The sequence below is a fragment of the Lichenostomus cassidix genome, chromosome Z (genome assembly GCF_008360975.1).
Source record: "Lichenostomus cassidix isolate B80296 chromosome Z, HeHo_3.0, whole genome shotgun sequence".
NCBI lineage: Eukaryota > Metazoa > Chordata > Aves > Passeriformes > Meliphagidae > Lichenostomus > Lichenostomus cassidix.
In genome coordinates this window covers 43,428,419-43,444,073 of record NC_139511.1, presented here as the reverse complement: position 1 = coordinate 43,444,073, position 15,655 = coordinate 43,428,419, and the positions used below count along the sequence as shown (strand labels likewise).

The 15,655-nt window shown below is 39.4% G+C and overlaps 1 protein-coding gene across 4 annotated transcripts in view; it reads right to left on the bottom strand.

The window, feature by feature from the left end:
- Positions 1–1,747: 1,747 nt before the first annotated feature.
- The window catches only part of PSIP1 (PC4 and SRSF1 interacting protein 1), a 36,690-nt gene continuing 22,782 nt past the window's right edge, over positions 1,748–15,655 (bottom strand). For all 4 annotated transcript variants that reach the window (XM_085042366.1, XM_085042368.1, XM_085042365.1 and 1 more), the window contains 6 exons: positions 14,467–14,522; positions 13,216–13,286; positions 9,159–9,260; positions 8,272–8,491; positions 5,076–5,187; positions 1,748–2,518 (listed from right to left, as the gene is read on the bottom strand). In XM_085042366.1, coding sequence (XP_084898492.1) covers positions 2,455–2,518; positions 5,076–5,187; positions 8,272–8,491; positions 9,159–9,260; positions 13,216–13,286; positions 14,467–14,522 — 625 coding nt within the window. In that variant the 3' untranslated portion in view covers positions 1,748–2,454. The remainder of the gene's footprint in view (positions 2,519–5,075; positions 5,188–8,271; positions 8,492–9,158; positions 9,261–13,215; positions 13,287–14,466; positions 14,523–15,655) is intronic.

Here is a 15,655-nt window from a genome sequence, read left to right as displayed (position 1 = left end):
TTCATTTAAGAGTACTCAAAAGAGCTGGCTGATGCCAGTGCAAGGTCTCTCAATGATCTTTGAATGGCTTTGGGAATTTGCAGAGGTCAACTGAAATTTGTTAACATTGTCCCAATTTCCAAGAAGGCCAAGAAGGATGACCCTGAAAACTACAGACCTGTCAGTCTCACTTCAGTGACTGGTAAAATTATGGAGAAGATGATTCTGAGAGTTCTTGAAAACACTTTGAAGGACAATGCAGGTTTTGGTCAGAACCAGCACTTCAAGAGGGGAAAGTCCTGCTTGTTAAACCTAATTTCCTTTTATGACAAGGTAACACACATAGTTAATTAAGGGAGCCAGCTGATGTAGTCTTTTTGGATTTCAGTAAAGTTTTTGATACTGTCCCTCACAGGATCCTTCTGGACAAATGTCCAGCCCACAGCTGGATAAACACAACATGTGATGGGTGAGCAACTGGCTCATGGGTTGGGCACAAGGGGTTACAGGGAATGGGGTGACATCAGCCTGGGGACCTGTCACTGGTGGGACTCCACAGGACTCCATCCTCGGCCCTGTGCTCTTCAACAGCTTCATAAATTCCTTGGATGCAGGACTGGAAGGGATACTCAGCAGGTTTGCAGATGATACAAAATTGAGCAAAGCTGTTGACTCCCTGGAGGACAGAGAGACCCTGCAGAGAGACCTTCATAAAGTGGGAGGGCTGGGCAATCACCAACCATATGAAGTTCAACAGGGGAAAGTGCTGGATTCTGCACCTGGGATGGGCAGCCCTGGATGTACAGAGAGACTGGGGAATGAGATGCTGGAAAGCAGTGCCACGGAAAGGGACCTGGGGGTCCTGGTCAGTGCAAAGCTGAATAGGAGTCAGCAGTGCCCTGGCAGCCAGGAGGGCCAAGTGTGTCCTGGGGGGCATCAGGCACAGCATGGCCAGCTGGGCAACGGAGGGGATTGTCCTGCTCTCCAGTGCTGGGGGCAGCTTTGGGTGCCACAATATAAGAAAGACATTAAACTATTAGAGTTCAAAGGAGGGCAACGAGAATGGAGAAAGGCCTTATGAGAAGCAGCTAAGGTCACCTGGTCTGTTCAGCCTGGAAGAGACCGAGGGGAGACCTCAGTGCCGTTTATGGCTTCCCCACAAGGGGAAGAGGAGAGGCAGCAGCCATCTTTTCTCTGTGTTGACCAGTGACAGGACCCAAGGGAATGGCCTGAAGTTGTATCAGGGGAGGTTTAGGTTGTATATTCACAAAAGGTTCTTCCCCCAGAGGATGGCTGAGCACTGAACAGGCTTGCCCAGGAAGTGGGCACAGCACCAGCCTGACAGAGCTCAAGATGTGTTTGGACAATGCTCTCAGGCACATGGTGTGAGTCTTGGGCTATCCTGCACAGGGCCAGGAGTTGGGACTTTGATGAACCCTGTGGGTCCTTTTCAACTCAGCATGTTCTGTGTGGATTCTTATGATTTTTAAACTAGTTTTTAACCTGGCTCTCCATCTGTCAAATACCACATACAAGTTGTTCTAGTTCTGGTATCAGGCAAAATCTGTGTTTCAAGAAACACTCTTCAGAGAGGTTTGTACCTGTTCTGTTCCCTCTCATGCCTCCAGGAATTAAAATGCTTTACCACTGTTTCTGTTAAAATTCAAGTTAGAGGTCCCCAAGTTAATGCCAAAGCAGTAAAATCAAAACAGCACTAAAACCAGACTCTTCTTGTTCCTGTGAATGGGTCTGTCTATACAAGGATCTCTTTATCAGTTTAAATTCTTTAATTCCACAAATTGCTCAAGACAATGTTTTCCAACCATTCTGCATTGACAGGTTTCGTGAGAACACCACACTTCTTTTCAGTATACTTACTATACCAAAAGCAAACCATAAAGTCACATTGCAGTAAATTGGCACAACACGTTTTGCAATAACATAACTAAACTTATTGAAAAACAATGAAATATACTCATACATTAACATTGTAACAGCTATAAAAATGCTGCTTTCAACTCCTACAAAACACAGTGAAAAGCATCCCCAACAAGAGTTGAAAAACAGCACAAACAGAGGTCAGTATCAGAGGAAGAGAGGAAATTTTATACAAATGAAGCAACTAGAGAGTTAGAAGTATTTACACTCTTTCCTACTATTAACTAGACAAACATACAGTAGTGAGTTAAAAATATACTACAACTCTAAGTCCTGTAACATGTAAGCATCTTCTAACTGAGACTTTCATCTTTTGAAATGCGTTACTTGTTAATACTAGATATAACTATTGGCAAAAGTGTTTAAATACTTTTAAAACAAGATTAAAGGGCTTTTATTCCACAAAATTTAACTTCAAAATACTATGCTTATAAAATTATTTAGAATTTCAGCAGTCTATAGATTTCAAATGCAAAACTTAACAATCCTCTTTAATTTGTGATTAAAAAAACCCCGAACAACAAAATTCCAGCGATGTCATTTGTTTTCAAAGGCAGAATCATCTGCTGGCTGTTCAAGCTCTCTCTCTTCACCACATGTCCTAGAAACAAAATAAAGCGATGTTACTGACCATGTACAAATGCAGCAAGCAAGGCTTACTCCAGGTCACTGTACAGAAATCTGAAGCTAAGATGGTAGTGAGCAGCATCGTTATTGATGTATGTGATGGGCTGTGAAGGGCAGAACTCTGTATCTGTACTGTATGTCAGTTTAGGTGGAAAAATGCTCCGGCTGAACATGCCTTATTATGCCCTGCCACTGAAATCCACTGTATGCCCCGAACACTGAGGTAACCTCATGGAGCAGTATGTATTTTTTTAAAATGAAAACTGAAAAATGTCCTTAAGTGCCAATCAGATCAGAAATATTAAGTTACACAATTTCTTCCAAAATTTCTGAATTACATCCTCAGAAAGGTATGGACATCTCTTCCCTCTATCAGAAGGAGAAATGTTCAGAACTGAATATAGTCCTGTGATTTAAGAATTTACCAGCTCTTTGCTTAATGTCAGCTACACATGTTTTGGACATAATTTATTTTGTTTAGTTGTTACTCACTTCTAAGAAACCAAATGCTGCAAATGAAAATGTACAAAAAATACTGAAAGAAAAGAAGTTTGTATGCTGGAGAGTCTGGAGCTTGCTTAAATTCAGACACGTGGACACATTCCTCAACATATTATTGCACTGTATTTGCAAGAGGTTTATTTTAAAATCTTGTTTATAGCTGTTAGCCAACAATAAGTTCACAGACCCTGTGTGCAAGTAGCCATAAAGTATTTTTTGTAAAGTGGGTTTGTTTCTTTCTTTGTGAAAGTCAAAAATTGTTGGGGTGTAGACTTCAAGGCCACAGCAAACACCACACATGCTTGCTATAAATGTTTATTAGCAGAACATGACACCTTCACTAGCTCCTTCATGGAAGATGTATTTGCAAGTTTTACAAACACATCTGCCATTACTGAAGTATTAAAATAGAAACTGTGTTGCCTCAAAGATGCTTTTTTGAAACACTCTCCATTCAATAGCTTTTTCCAGACATGCTGCATAATTAGCTGAAGTACCTGCCTTACATTTCTTTTGACAAATGTCCATTGAGGTGTTATGCACACACCCAAATATTCTTAATTTTTAAAATCATAAATATAAAGGACAATCTGACTGAGATTGTCTTCCTGCCCCTCAAAAATCCAAGTCTTGTCAGGTTCTACAGGAAAAACAAGGAAAAGAGCAGGCCATGAAAATATTCTACCCTAGACAAGCAGTTTAGTAGTTGCTTATTTTTAAATACTTGACCAGGTATATTCTACTATTACTGAGCTGCCTTGCTATTAATGCCAAGTAAATTGAGTGCTGCACCTTGTTAGTACCACACTGTGATTTAGCCAAATCACTTCTTTAAGCAGAGTGCTAGAATGTGTAACCTGTATGAGAACCTACACTTGTGACTGTGCTATGTTCCTGTAGCATGCTGCTTGTTCAGATCAAATGAGTACTTGGCATAACTGGTTGAAAACTCCCAAATCCACTTCAGTACTTCTGAGGCTGCCTCACAGCAAATACCAGATAAATTTTCATCTTAAGGGTTGTGTTTGTTTTGTTGTGTTTAAGTTTACTTTTCTGTAAATAACAGTCAAAAATCCCCTCTTTTGTATAGCTTTAACTTGGCAGACAGCCAAAAGAATGCCAGGCAGCTGCAGTTTCTCCTGATGTGTATGAAGAGAGTGATGAAAGGAGCTTGCTACAATACATACTCCTGAACAAAAACAATCCCTGAATGAGAGGTGCAGAGTTCTTGGGAAAACAAAGTGTTCTTCAACAAAACAATTCATCTCTAGGATAATTCTGGGCCTTTTCCTCATTTGTTACTAAGCTCTACTATGTATTTCTCTTTCTATAAGAGATTTATTGCTTCTTGTTTCTGTTTACAAAACAGCATACTTCAGTGAGACCGAGGTTTAAATACTTAACACCAGACCAATTCAAGCATTCTTACAGCTTCTTGTTTGAAATTTTAAGTGCATCCACCTCTGTAGAGCATGCCAGAGCTCTGGAATTTGACAGGCCTAAGTTCTAGCCTGCAGTTTACCTGCATTTGAGTGATTCTATAGCCAAACTGTAGAACATTATTAAAAGAGGCTTGTCTATTGATGACAATACATGAATTCACAAAACAGTTAATGATTTAATTTCTTTTTTTTAAATTTTAAAGTTTAAAATAGGGAAAAAATCCCATTGGTTTCTATAGGACTTCGTTCAGCTTTCCTTTGCTTCCAACTTAATAGCCTAAAACACAGGAAAAAGCTTTTACTTTGCCCTTTTACAGGGCAAAGTAATGATTTTCTCCAATAGGAGGACATCCTGTAATGTTTTTTCTTAAAGTCTCCACCACAGCAGTGAGTGAAATAACTTTCAAAATATTCATTCAAAACTTAAACAGAAGATTTGCACACTGTTATTCTCTAAAAATGACAGAAAACTCTGTGAAGAAAACAGTACCTCAGCATGGTTAAGTAACTTCAATCTGCTTCTGTTCTATCTTACATCATTAAGCTAGAGCAGAACAGATGCTCAGATCAGTAAGTTTATTAACTCACTTTTTCTTACTGCCAACTTCATGCCTATCTTTCTTTTCTTCAATATTATCTCCGTTGTGTTGTGATTGGTTGGTGTCCTGGGCTTCAGACCCTCCATTCAGAATCTTTGAACCTTTAAAACAAAAGAGCAGAAAAGTGGCACTTGCAGACAATAGAACTGTATTATAATAGCCCCACACAATTTCTTTACCTTAATCAAAACATAATAAATGTTTTCTCCTAACCTTGATACCCAGGCAGCTGAAACAATACAAAAGACAGTAATTGATACAGCTTCAACTTCTGAAAATTCCATGCAATGTGCCTCATCCCATAGTTCTAGCATTGGGAATGGAACAGTATGTATTTTTCACGCAATTTAAAGTTCTTCCTGAGCTTGCTAGGCTACAGATCATAGGCTTAAAGCTTGCTTGTATGTTGAGCAGTGAGAGAATGTATTTCAGCAGTAAATTCTGTTTACCACTCTAACCAGGACAGATAATTTTTGGGATTCTTGATACTTTAACTGTGGAAATTAATAGAACCATCACATCTCATTTACTCTCAACTGCAACAAATTATGTATAATAAAAGTACAAGAAACAATTGCACAAACAGAATAAAAGTGTTTAGTGATTGCATGGATTTTTCAAGCAAGAAAATTGCACCAGCTAGAAGGTGTATTTAGTGAAGTCATTACAGGAATATTTAACATATTTTAGAATTTCTAAGATGACCACATGTTTAGTTGTGGCATTACAGGCCAGTGAATTTTGCGTGAATTGCTGAGAAACATCACTGTCTGAACCGATGGTCCATTTTACTTGAAGTTACACATGTATAAAAGAACTTCTCTATTAAACTACTGAGCTACAATAAGAAAAAAATGCAAGATGTTACTCATCTGTATTTTTACAGGCTAAGACACACTCAAAAGGACACTTGATCATTTAAAGATTACATTCTAGTAGCCTATCTGTTTATACTTGTGCAGAATCAGTTCTGAACAGAAAGGCAACAGGAGAAATTTGATAAAACAATAAATGCTATACTCCCTTGTTACAAAGTAGATAATGTGATGCTGTAGGTCAAGTACCATCAATTACAGCATTACTGCGTTTTGTAAAGATAGGGTTCAGCAGTTCAGTTTTTAATAGGGTAAATGAAAGCATGTAAGGATAAGAATTTACTTTTATAGCAAATAAAGAAAAAACTACTTCCATAAAATACCTCCTACTCTAATAGAACTTCTTCCCATTTTCCATGTGACTGGGCAACAATATGGTAGTTCACTATGTTCTGCTGAAGTTTTGTTAACCTTATCTGGAGTGGCTTCACTAGCCAGACTATGCCTAGGAAGCCTCTCAGTGTAGCTTCTTTGGTAAAGTATTAGTTGTGCTGATGACTGGTTTGGGAAAAGATCTGTATGGAACCTCTAGTTCATCATACATTCTCTCATCGTAAAAGGGTTGGATTTTATCATTGTCTCTGCTTTCTTAGCAATTGAAAGTATAGTGACATTTCTGTTACAGTTGTTTTGAATCCTTGGCATCCTTCATCACCTCAGTTACAGTAATTTGTTTAGTCTAGATCTGGGTGGTGTACCTTTTAAATTATTTTCTGAAAAAAACCACAATTTTGCTCCCAGGATGCAATTTCAAAGTAAATGTAACTTGTGTGAGGTGCTTGTGGAGATAAAGGATCTAAATAGTTTAAATAAATGGGTAGAACTTCTATATTTTCATATTTAAATTCATTTGCAAGAGTTTTTCAGTGTGTCTGATTTTGTTCCTCTGTTTAAAAATGTGCATATATATTTTAGTATGGATTTAAAGTTATTATTGGGCATGCTTACTATAGAAAGCTTTTGATATTATGCTGTACAAGCGCTTGTGATTGACTTGGCATTGTACTGCTAAGTGCATAAGTACATTCTTCCGCCATAAATTATTATTTCTTTACTGTCAGGCTGAACTACTGAAGTTGCATCAGGAAAGTAGCACAGAAATGGCTAAAAGTTGCTGCTACACATGGTAGAGCATGCATGATACAGGAAGATTAATGCAAGAAATTAAGCAGTTTCAAGTTCTCTCTTGGTGGTAGAAGCCTAAGTACCAAAAGGCTACTCGAGGAATAGAAGATTGTGCTTGTTTTGGCTGGGGTACAGGTAATTTTCTTCATGGTGCTGAGTAAGTGGCTGTGCTTTGCATTCGTGCTTTTGTTATTGCTGAGCAGGATTTACCCTGTCAGAAAAGCCATGGCCTTTTCTGCTTTTCATGCTGCCACACTGGGGAGGAGGTTGGGGGTGCATGAGAGGTGACACAGCAGAGACAGGTGACCCAAACTGACCAAAGGAACATTTCAGACCATATGGCATCATGCTCAGTATGTAAAGTGGGGGGAAGGACGATGGGGGATATACTTGAGTGATGCCATTTGTCTTCCCAAGTCACTGTTATGTGTGATGGGGCCCTGCTCTCCTGGAGATGGCTAACACCTGAATGACTATGGGAAGCAGTGAGTTAGTTCCTTGTTTTGCTTTTATGCGGACAGCTTCTGCTTTCCCTATAAAACTGCCTTAATCTCAACCCATGAGAGTTGACTCTTCTTCCTTTTACCCTTCTGATTCTCTCCCTGCTGGTGGGGGAGTGAATGAGTGGCTGTGTGAGGCTTTGCTGCTGGCTAAGGTTTAACTGCAACAATGGTAGTATCTTATTCTACCTGACATTTAACTTCTTTTTGTGTTTGTTTTTTGTTTGCTTGTTTGGTGGCTTTTTTTGGTTTTAGTTTCTTTTTTTTTTTTGGTGGGGGGCTTTTTGTTTGTTGTTTTTTTTGTTTGGTTTTTTTTTGGTTTTGTGGGTTTTTTTGTTGGGTTTTTTGAGGCAGGGAGGTAGGTGTTGGTTTTTTGTGGGGTTTCTTTTAATTCTGTAACATTATCAAGTTAGATAATTTACAGAAGTAAAATTACCAAAACTTTAGTTTTTGCAAAAACCCTTTCCTTCAGCCAATTGACGGAAAATGGCCACAGCAAACATTACATTGAATCTGAAAGTTAGTTATAGCAGTAACAACTATACGGATATGAAACAACTTCAGATATGAAAAGGTTTTTATAGACTGGCAAATCTCCTACATCAAGGATGTTTTGAAGCTGCCTCAGAAATTAGCAGAGACTAAGTCTTTCATGTGACAAGAAAATAAAGCCACAGTGACTTACCTGTTTGGTCCTTTTCCTTTTCCATTTTTTTGTTTGCTCCTTTCTTCCCCTGTTCTTTGGTTTTGTTAGCTTCTTCATGCTGCTTCTGCTCAGCAAGTGATTTATTTAGTACTTGGGAAAGAACAGAATCTCCTTCCCCAACCAGGAACATGGTCTTGAACTTGTTATATAGCATTGTAGACTTCTCCATGATAACTTGGCTAATTTTAAACTTCCGTATCTGAAATCAAAGTAATAAAACAAACTCCACTTAGATACTTAAATATCTGTGTAATTTCACTATGTGCTAGGTGAAGTTCTTAATTTAACCTAAAATGAGAGCACAGACTTTCGCACAATCCAAGTGTCACAGAAACACAGAACTGCCAGGTAGCAAGGGACCTCAAAAGATGTCCGGGTCCAACCCTTCCCAGGAGTCTGCACCACATTATCAAGCACCCTGTCCCATCACATCTTGAAAACCTCCAGTGATGGAACTCCACCACATCCCTGAGGAGGTTGTTACAGTAAACAATTGTTCTTGCTGTAAAAAGAAAAGTGTTTTGGTATCAAGATAAAACCTTTCCCAGTGCAACTTGTACCCATTGCCCCTCATCTTCCCTATATGTCTCCTTGTGAAGACAAAGTCTCAACCCTCTCTTTGCAGTAGCCCTTTAAACTGCTGGAATAATGTGATGACTTTTCCAAGACGGAAAGAACTAAACTCTTTAATCTTTGCTTATAGGACAGTCCTCTGATCATCTTGTTGGCCCTCCTCCAGGCCCTCTCCAGTCTGTCTGCATCATTCTTGATCTGTAGGGATCCAAACTGGACAGAGGTTACTCCAGTAGTAAAGCTGGTATCAATTTAAAAAAACATATACTTTAACTAACATTGAAAAATCTTACCTTCTTGAGAGTTAAAATCATCTCTGTATGTTTCTGAGCTTGTTGCATTGTGACTTGAAGGGATGCAAGCTCATCAAGAGCCTCAATACACCTGTTCACATCCTGTATATAAACAAATTAATTTGAAGACTGAATGTTAGTAATCTTTAATTAGCCATACTAATTTAACTTCTGCACTCAGTGACATCTTTCTTAAGATAACATATTATCCTTAATTTGACTACTGTACTTCATTTTAGGACAATTTATATTGTCAAACTTGCCAACAAGAATTTAACACCAGTTGTCTCTTTGCTACTTTCATAAAAGGCAGATGATATTTCACTAACTTGTGACATTTAAAAAGAATTTTGTTTCCAACATACAAGGTCAAGCTTTACGCTGCTCTCATGATTTTAGTGGTTGTGGAAGTACACTTGAAGCTGTTCGCCGTAGTCAGCCTTTACCATGTATGATTTTTCACAGGTGATTTGCCACTGAGAAGGCAGCAAAGAACCTTAAGTGGACTGTAGTTGATACAGAGAATTGTCTTTATAGATTCCCCACCCCCCTTCCCTGCCTAGCGTGCTTTGCCCCCTGTTTAAGAAGTTTTCACAGATGCACCACCATCCCAGCTGAGGGGCTCAGCCATGCCCTGCAGTGGTTTATCCACTGGAGCAGGCTGGAACTGCTTCTGTCCAGCACAAGACAATCCCCCACTCTCACTACCAGAACCTTGCCTCCAACACCCAGAATGACTCTGTGTTTCCCTAGCTGGAATGGCTTGCTGCTCCTCATGCTGCCATACTCCTTCAATCACACTCTTATTTTCTTAGCTTCATATTTTCTCCAGACTGAACACTCCCAGCTCTCTTGGCCTCCCCTTCTACAACACATGCTCCAAGCCATAATTCCATCCATGGCCTTTATTCGGCATCCTACAGTAGGTCCATGTCTCTATTGTTCTAGGGAGCCCAAAATACAGTCCACTGTTTCATCAGTGCCAAGCAGAGGGCAACCACATTCCTCCCACATTCCAGCAACTCTCCCCCCAGTGCAGCCCAGAAAGCTGCTGGCCACTTTAGCCACAAAAGCGTATTGGCTCTTGCTAAGTTTGGTGTCCACCAACATCCCCAGGTCATTTTCTGACAAGCTGCTTTTCAGCCACTTAGTCCCCAGCCCATGCTGGAGCATGGGATGATTGCTCCACAGGTACAGAACTTGAAGTTGATGAAGTTTCTCTTGGCCCATTTCTCCACCCTGTCCAAGTGTCTTTGGATGGCGACACTCCCATCAAATCTTTGATTTCAGTTTTGTATCATGCGCAAACTTGCTATAGGTATGGTTTGTATCATCATCCCAGTCATTAATGAGATGTTTTAATGGTATTGACTACTAATGACTGGCCTGTAACTGGACTCTGCCACTGATTAATCTTTCATGCCCTGCTGTTCAGCCAGTTTGCAATCCACATTTCTATCCACTTTTTTAGTCCAGACTTCATCAGTTTGTCTTTGAAGCTGCCCTGAGAAACAGTGTCAAAAGCCTTTTTAATCTTAATATAAACAATATCCACTTCTTCATCCATCAAGCCAGTTGTCTCACAAAAGGACATCATTTTAGTCAAGCATAATTTCATCTTCATTAACCCAGGCAGACAACTCTCAGAGCTCTTACTGTACTTCATATTACTGGAAAAAATTTCCAGGAAGATTTGTTCTGTTATATTTCAAGGGATTGGTGTGAGATTGACTGGCCTGCAGTAACCTAAAACCCCCTTCTGCAAGATAAGGGTGACATTTGGTTTCTTCCAGTCCTCAGCAACCACCCCCTCATCACCATGACTTTTCAAAAATAAAATGGAGTGGATGGACAATGACATCATCCTGCTCCCCCAGCACGCTTCTGTTTATTCTGTATCTCTGTAGGTCTGTCTAAATATTCTCTAATTTGATTTTTGTCCTCTGAGCATCAAGGCTTTCTTGTTTTAATTTTCCCATGGTCTCAGAGACCTAGCATTCCTGAACAGAACTGTGCAAGCAAACTGAGGTCAAGATGACACCGGTTATCTTAGCCATCTCCTTTTTCACTAGAGGGCCTATCCCATTCAGCAGCAGGCCCACATTTTCCTAGACTTTCAGATGAATCAGTATTGAGAAGAAGGTAATCCCTTAAAGTGAGCTAGATCTCCTGGTCTTATCTTCTCTCCAGCATGGTCTCTCAAGAGCTTCTTCCATGCAGATCCCTGTAGAGATCAAAGTCTGCTTTCCTGAGTCCAGGACTGTGATCCTTTTCACCCTGTCGCTGTCTCCCTGAACTCCACTATCACAGTTACCGCAGCCAAGGTTGCCCCTGACCGTCATATGCCTGACCAAATCTTCGCCATCTAGAGGAATAAGGTCTAACACAGTGTCTTGCCTTATCAGCTCCTTCATCACCTATGTTAGGCAATTATCACACTGCAGAAGCTTCCTGCATTGCTGTGTAATCCCCATGTCCCTTCAGCAGATACCAGGATGTTTTAAGCTTCCAGTTAGGACCAGAGGTGTCTCCCAATTTTCTTAAGATGACTTAATTCTCTACTTCTCCCTGAGCAGGCGGTCTGCAGTAGATATTCTCAGGATGCCATTCATATTGGTTTGCCCACTCATCCTGACTCATAAGCTCCCAGTTGGCTTATCAACTGTCCCATTGCAAAGCTCCACATGTTTCAATTGGTCTCTCACATAAAGTTATCCTTCATCTTGTCTTCCCAGCACTCACCTTTCCTAAAGAGACTCAAAACATATAAGGCAAGGGTCACCTTGCTTCTCACCAAATCTCTGATACCAATGAAACCACAGCCCTGCAACTGCAGACGTATGTTCAGTTCCCCATGGTTGCTCCTCACACTACATGCATTAGTGTACAGCCACCTCTACCAGAAACACCCCTAAGAGAGTTGTGCTGATGTTCCAGAAAAGTTATGAGTTTTCCTCACTATGCTGGGCTGCCAGCAGTTCTTCATTCCATGTGCTGATGCTTGTGGTCATGTCACTTCAGTCCTCTTTCACAAGGGAATTCTGTTGATTACAAGGTCAGTTTACATCACCCTGTGGACATCTGTTTACATCTGATTGCCACCCTGCTCCACTACTTCCTCCTCTGCTACTACTCCTAGTTTGATGCTCTTTAACCAGGTTGGCAAGCCTCATGGCAGCACTGCTTTTGGGTGGATCCTGCCACCTCCTAGCACACCTATCCATTCCTTCACAAGTTTTTTCCTCAATAAGGGGATCACTGGCTGGGTCTTTGTACCTTTGCCATTGCCCTCAGAGTCACACAATCACACTTGATACTTTCCAAGTGTCCCCTGACTGTATCACTGGTGTCCTGTCGCTGTTGAGCCGCTAGCAGAGAAGTAGAAACCCAGGTTCTTAGGCAAGAAAAGAGAGAGTTTATTATTTTGATTTCCATATATATATAGACTTCTCACAGGTCTCCCCCTAGGCCTAATTGGCCAGGCCTGAACTGCCCAAGTCTTGAGACCCTGTTTGCAAAAACATCCAAACTTTATCTTTGTTTATAAAGCACAGCAAAATGTTCTCACGAGAAAGACCTGTGCTGGTCACAGTGTCCAACAGAGATAACCTGCAGGCCAGAAAGCCTCAAATATCTGTCAGTAACATTTCAAATCTGAATCCCCAACAAGTGGCAGATTTCCCTCAACAGTGAGCGGAGTCAGTGGACTGGAGCACTAATCTCTTGTGTTAGGAAGTCAACCACTACTACACCCATGTAGTAGAATGTCCTGGTGTTTCCACATGGCTCAGCAAGCTGATCTGATGTTCTGTTTGACATAATTCTGTCTGAATGTTTCTGGTACATAATTTATTATAAACTATTTTCAAACAAAACAGATTTCAGTTGCTGACACTCATCTTTCACTGCCCACAGTAACCACATTTAAGAAGCAGTTATCTTTCACATGGAAAAAATTCCTTTCATTTTCAGGGTATTAATTAAAAACAAGCACATAGGCCAAGTATTTCCTACTGGAATTTGACATATGAATCAGTTTTAAAATATATATACTTACAAGATTATCAATTTTCAGGGAATTCTTTATTTCTGCATGTATCCTTTGAAGCCTAGAATCCACTGAAGTTTCTGAAGATTAAAAATAGTACTCATGAATATTTGTTAATCACGTCAGTTTTGCTTTTGCAGAAGTGTTTCCCCAAGTATGAACCTCATACAGATTGCAGAAGAAAATAGGCAGGCATCTTAAATGCAGGTGCACACATAAATATGCCACAGGGTTTACGATCAGAAAAAAAGTACACAGCTTTTCAAAACTGAACATTATCGGCAACCCATACAGTTTTCTCCTTAGGAGTTACAAGTGAAAAGAATATTCTATTCCAAAACACCCTCTAATTGTAGGCCAGCTTAACAAGAAGTTTTAATAAATATTAAGAGTTGCACAGTTGGAAGACCTTCAATGTCAGGACACCTGGATATTGATGGTTTGTTTTCAGCAAACTGGTCATGGTTCAAGTTACAATTCAAATACATCTAATTAAAATGTTCTCAGTACATATGCGTCAGTAAGTGCGAAAGATGAATGAACATGGCATTCCCTAATTCATATGCTGAATGCCTGTTTGGGTTTGGTATGTATTCTGAACAATAATGCAAGCAAACAGTTTCCTCTAAGCCAAATCCATCTTGGACGGCATTTGGATAGTTTTTATTTCCCCTCTTGCAGGAACATTGGGCTGATTGGAGTCCATGACACTGGATCTGTACTATACTACCAATTACTGCCAGTGATTTGGATTGCCCTCAAAGATGGGAGTACTGAAAAATACTTAACCCATATGAAGGTCAGTCTGCAGCCATGGGTTAACAGACAAGACCACCATAATCTCAATGTAAGCCTCCTACTTAGTGACAGGTAGTATCTAAATAGTTTCAAGAGGTATTTCACAGTATTGTGTTACGAAAACATAGAAAAGAAAAAATGACAGGAATAACTGAAGTGATTTATACCAAAGAATAAGTTTCTTTTTCATGTTCACAAACAGAAGAGATTGAGGTTTAAAAGCTCAAATGACAGTAAAGTCAGAATAACAAAGACCTGTTCTACTGTACTGCACTGCACTGCAGAAAGAACATGGAGGGACAAAAATGCACTGTTTCACAGACCTGAAAGAAGCATCATGGATCAAACATCTCAGACAGAGACCACACAGCCACCCTCAGCAGTACATTATCTTACCCAGGAAGAAATTTCATTTAAAATATAGAATGACCAAAAAGTACTGTTCAGATTCTTTAGACTAACCTCTCTTCTTCTCAATCTTCTTAACTTCTGCTTTCTTGCCTTCTTCTTTACTCTGCCTATCAAAAATGTTGAAATGTTTTTACAATGTTGTAAAGACTGCCTTTTTTTCCCCCCAGTTTTTGGATGAGATGCGGTATTTTGAGGTATTATCTCAGTAAAACATTAGCACGCAAAAACCACAGAGCCAGACTCTGGTTTCCAAGGACAAACAATCTAACAAAAATTAATTAGCTAAAATGCTGCTGATAAATCCTCCATACCCACAGGCTTTTTTTTCTAGAAGCGGCAAACTAAAGGATTTTAAAAACAAATAATTTCCAAACTGTATTTTGGTTTTTGCTGCACATGCTAGTTGGTAAAATGGCATTAAACTGAATTAACATATGGAGAAATAAAATACTTTTATTATAATGACAAAAGGAGTAAAATTATTTACCATTGCCATGTGTTATTTATGGAGAGATCAATTAATCACAACCAGTTCCTATTTTCTCAAATAATTAATTGTAACTATACATATCTTACAACTGATAATTACATAAATGTAATGTATCAGTAGTAATTTAAAAGTTCTTGAAGGAAGTAGTAATAAAGCAAAAAGATTTATTACAAGTGCACTGAAACCTCCTGGATCTTTCTCCAATTTATATCATTAAAAATAAAGCTTGGGACTCAAGAAAAACAAGAAAAAAATTGTCTCCATCTCAGTTACAGGGTGAAGACAGCAGAAATCTTTGAGACAAGCTTTTGAGCTTTTATTCAGAGAAGACCACGAACTTCTGTTCAGCAATTCCTCAGTTTTGTCTTACTGAGGAATTTAAAAGCCTCTTTTTGAATTTGGGTATTTCAGCATATCATGACTAAATGTCCTGTGACTAATATTCTTTCTGTCATACTAATATGCATACATAATATGTGTAGGCCTGCATGTCTTATCTTTCATGTCTCTTTCATAAAGTACACAAAGCTTGTCTGCTTCAACTGGTAGCACACTCTCAACAGTACAGCTGAACACTGCATATGTACTGAATAGCGTACAAAGCACCTTAACTAAATAAATACTAACGAAGTAGCCACCAGAAAATGGAAACTATGCTGATAAACAAAGTAATCAAAAACACATATCAGCCTATATTAGTTTTACTTTTTATCAATGTTGAGTTTTGTGGAATGAGTCATCAACTATAAT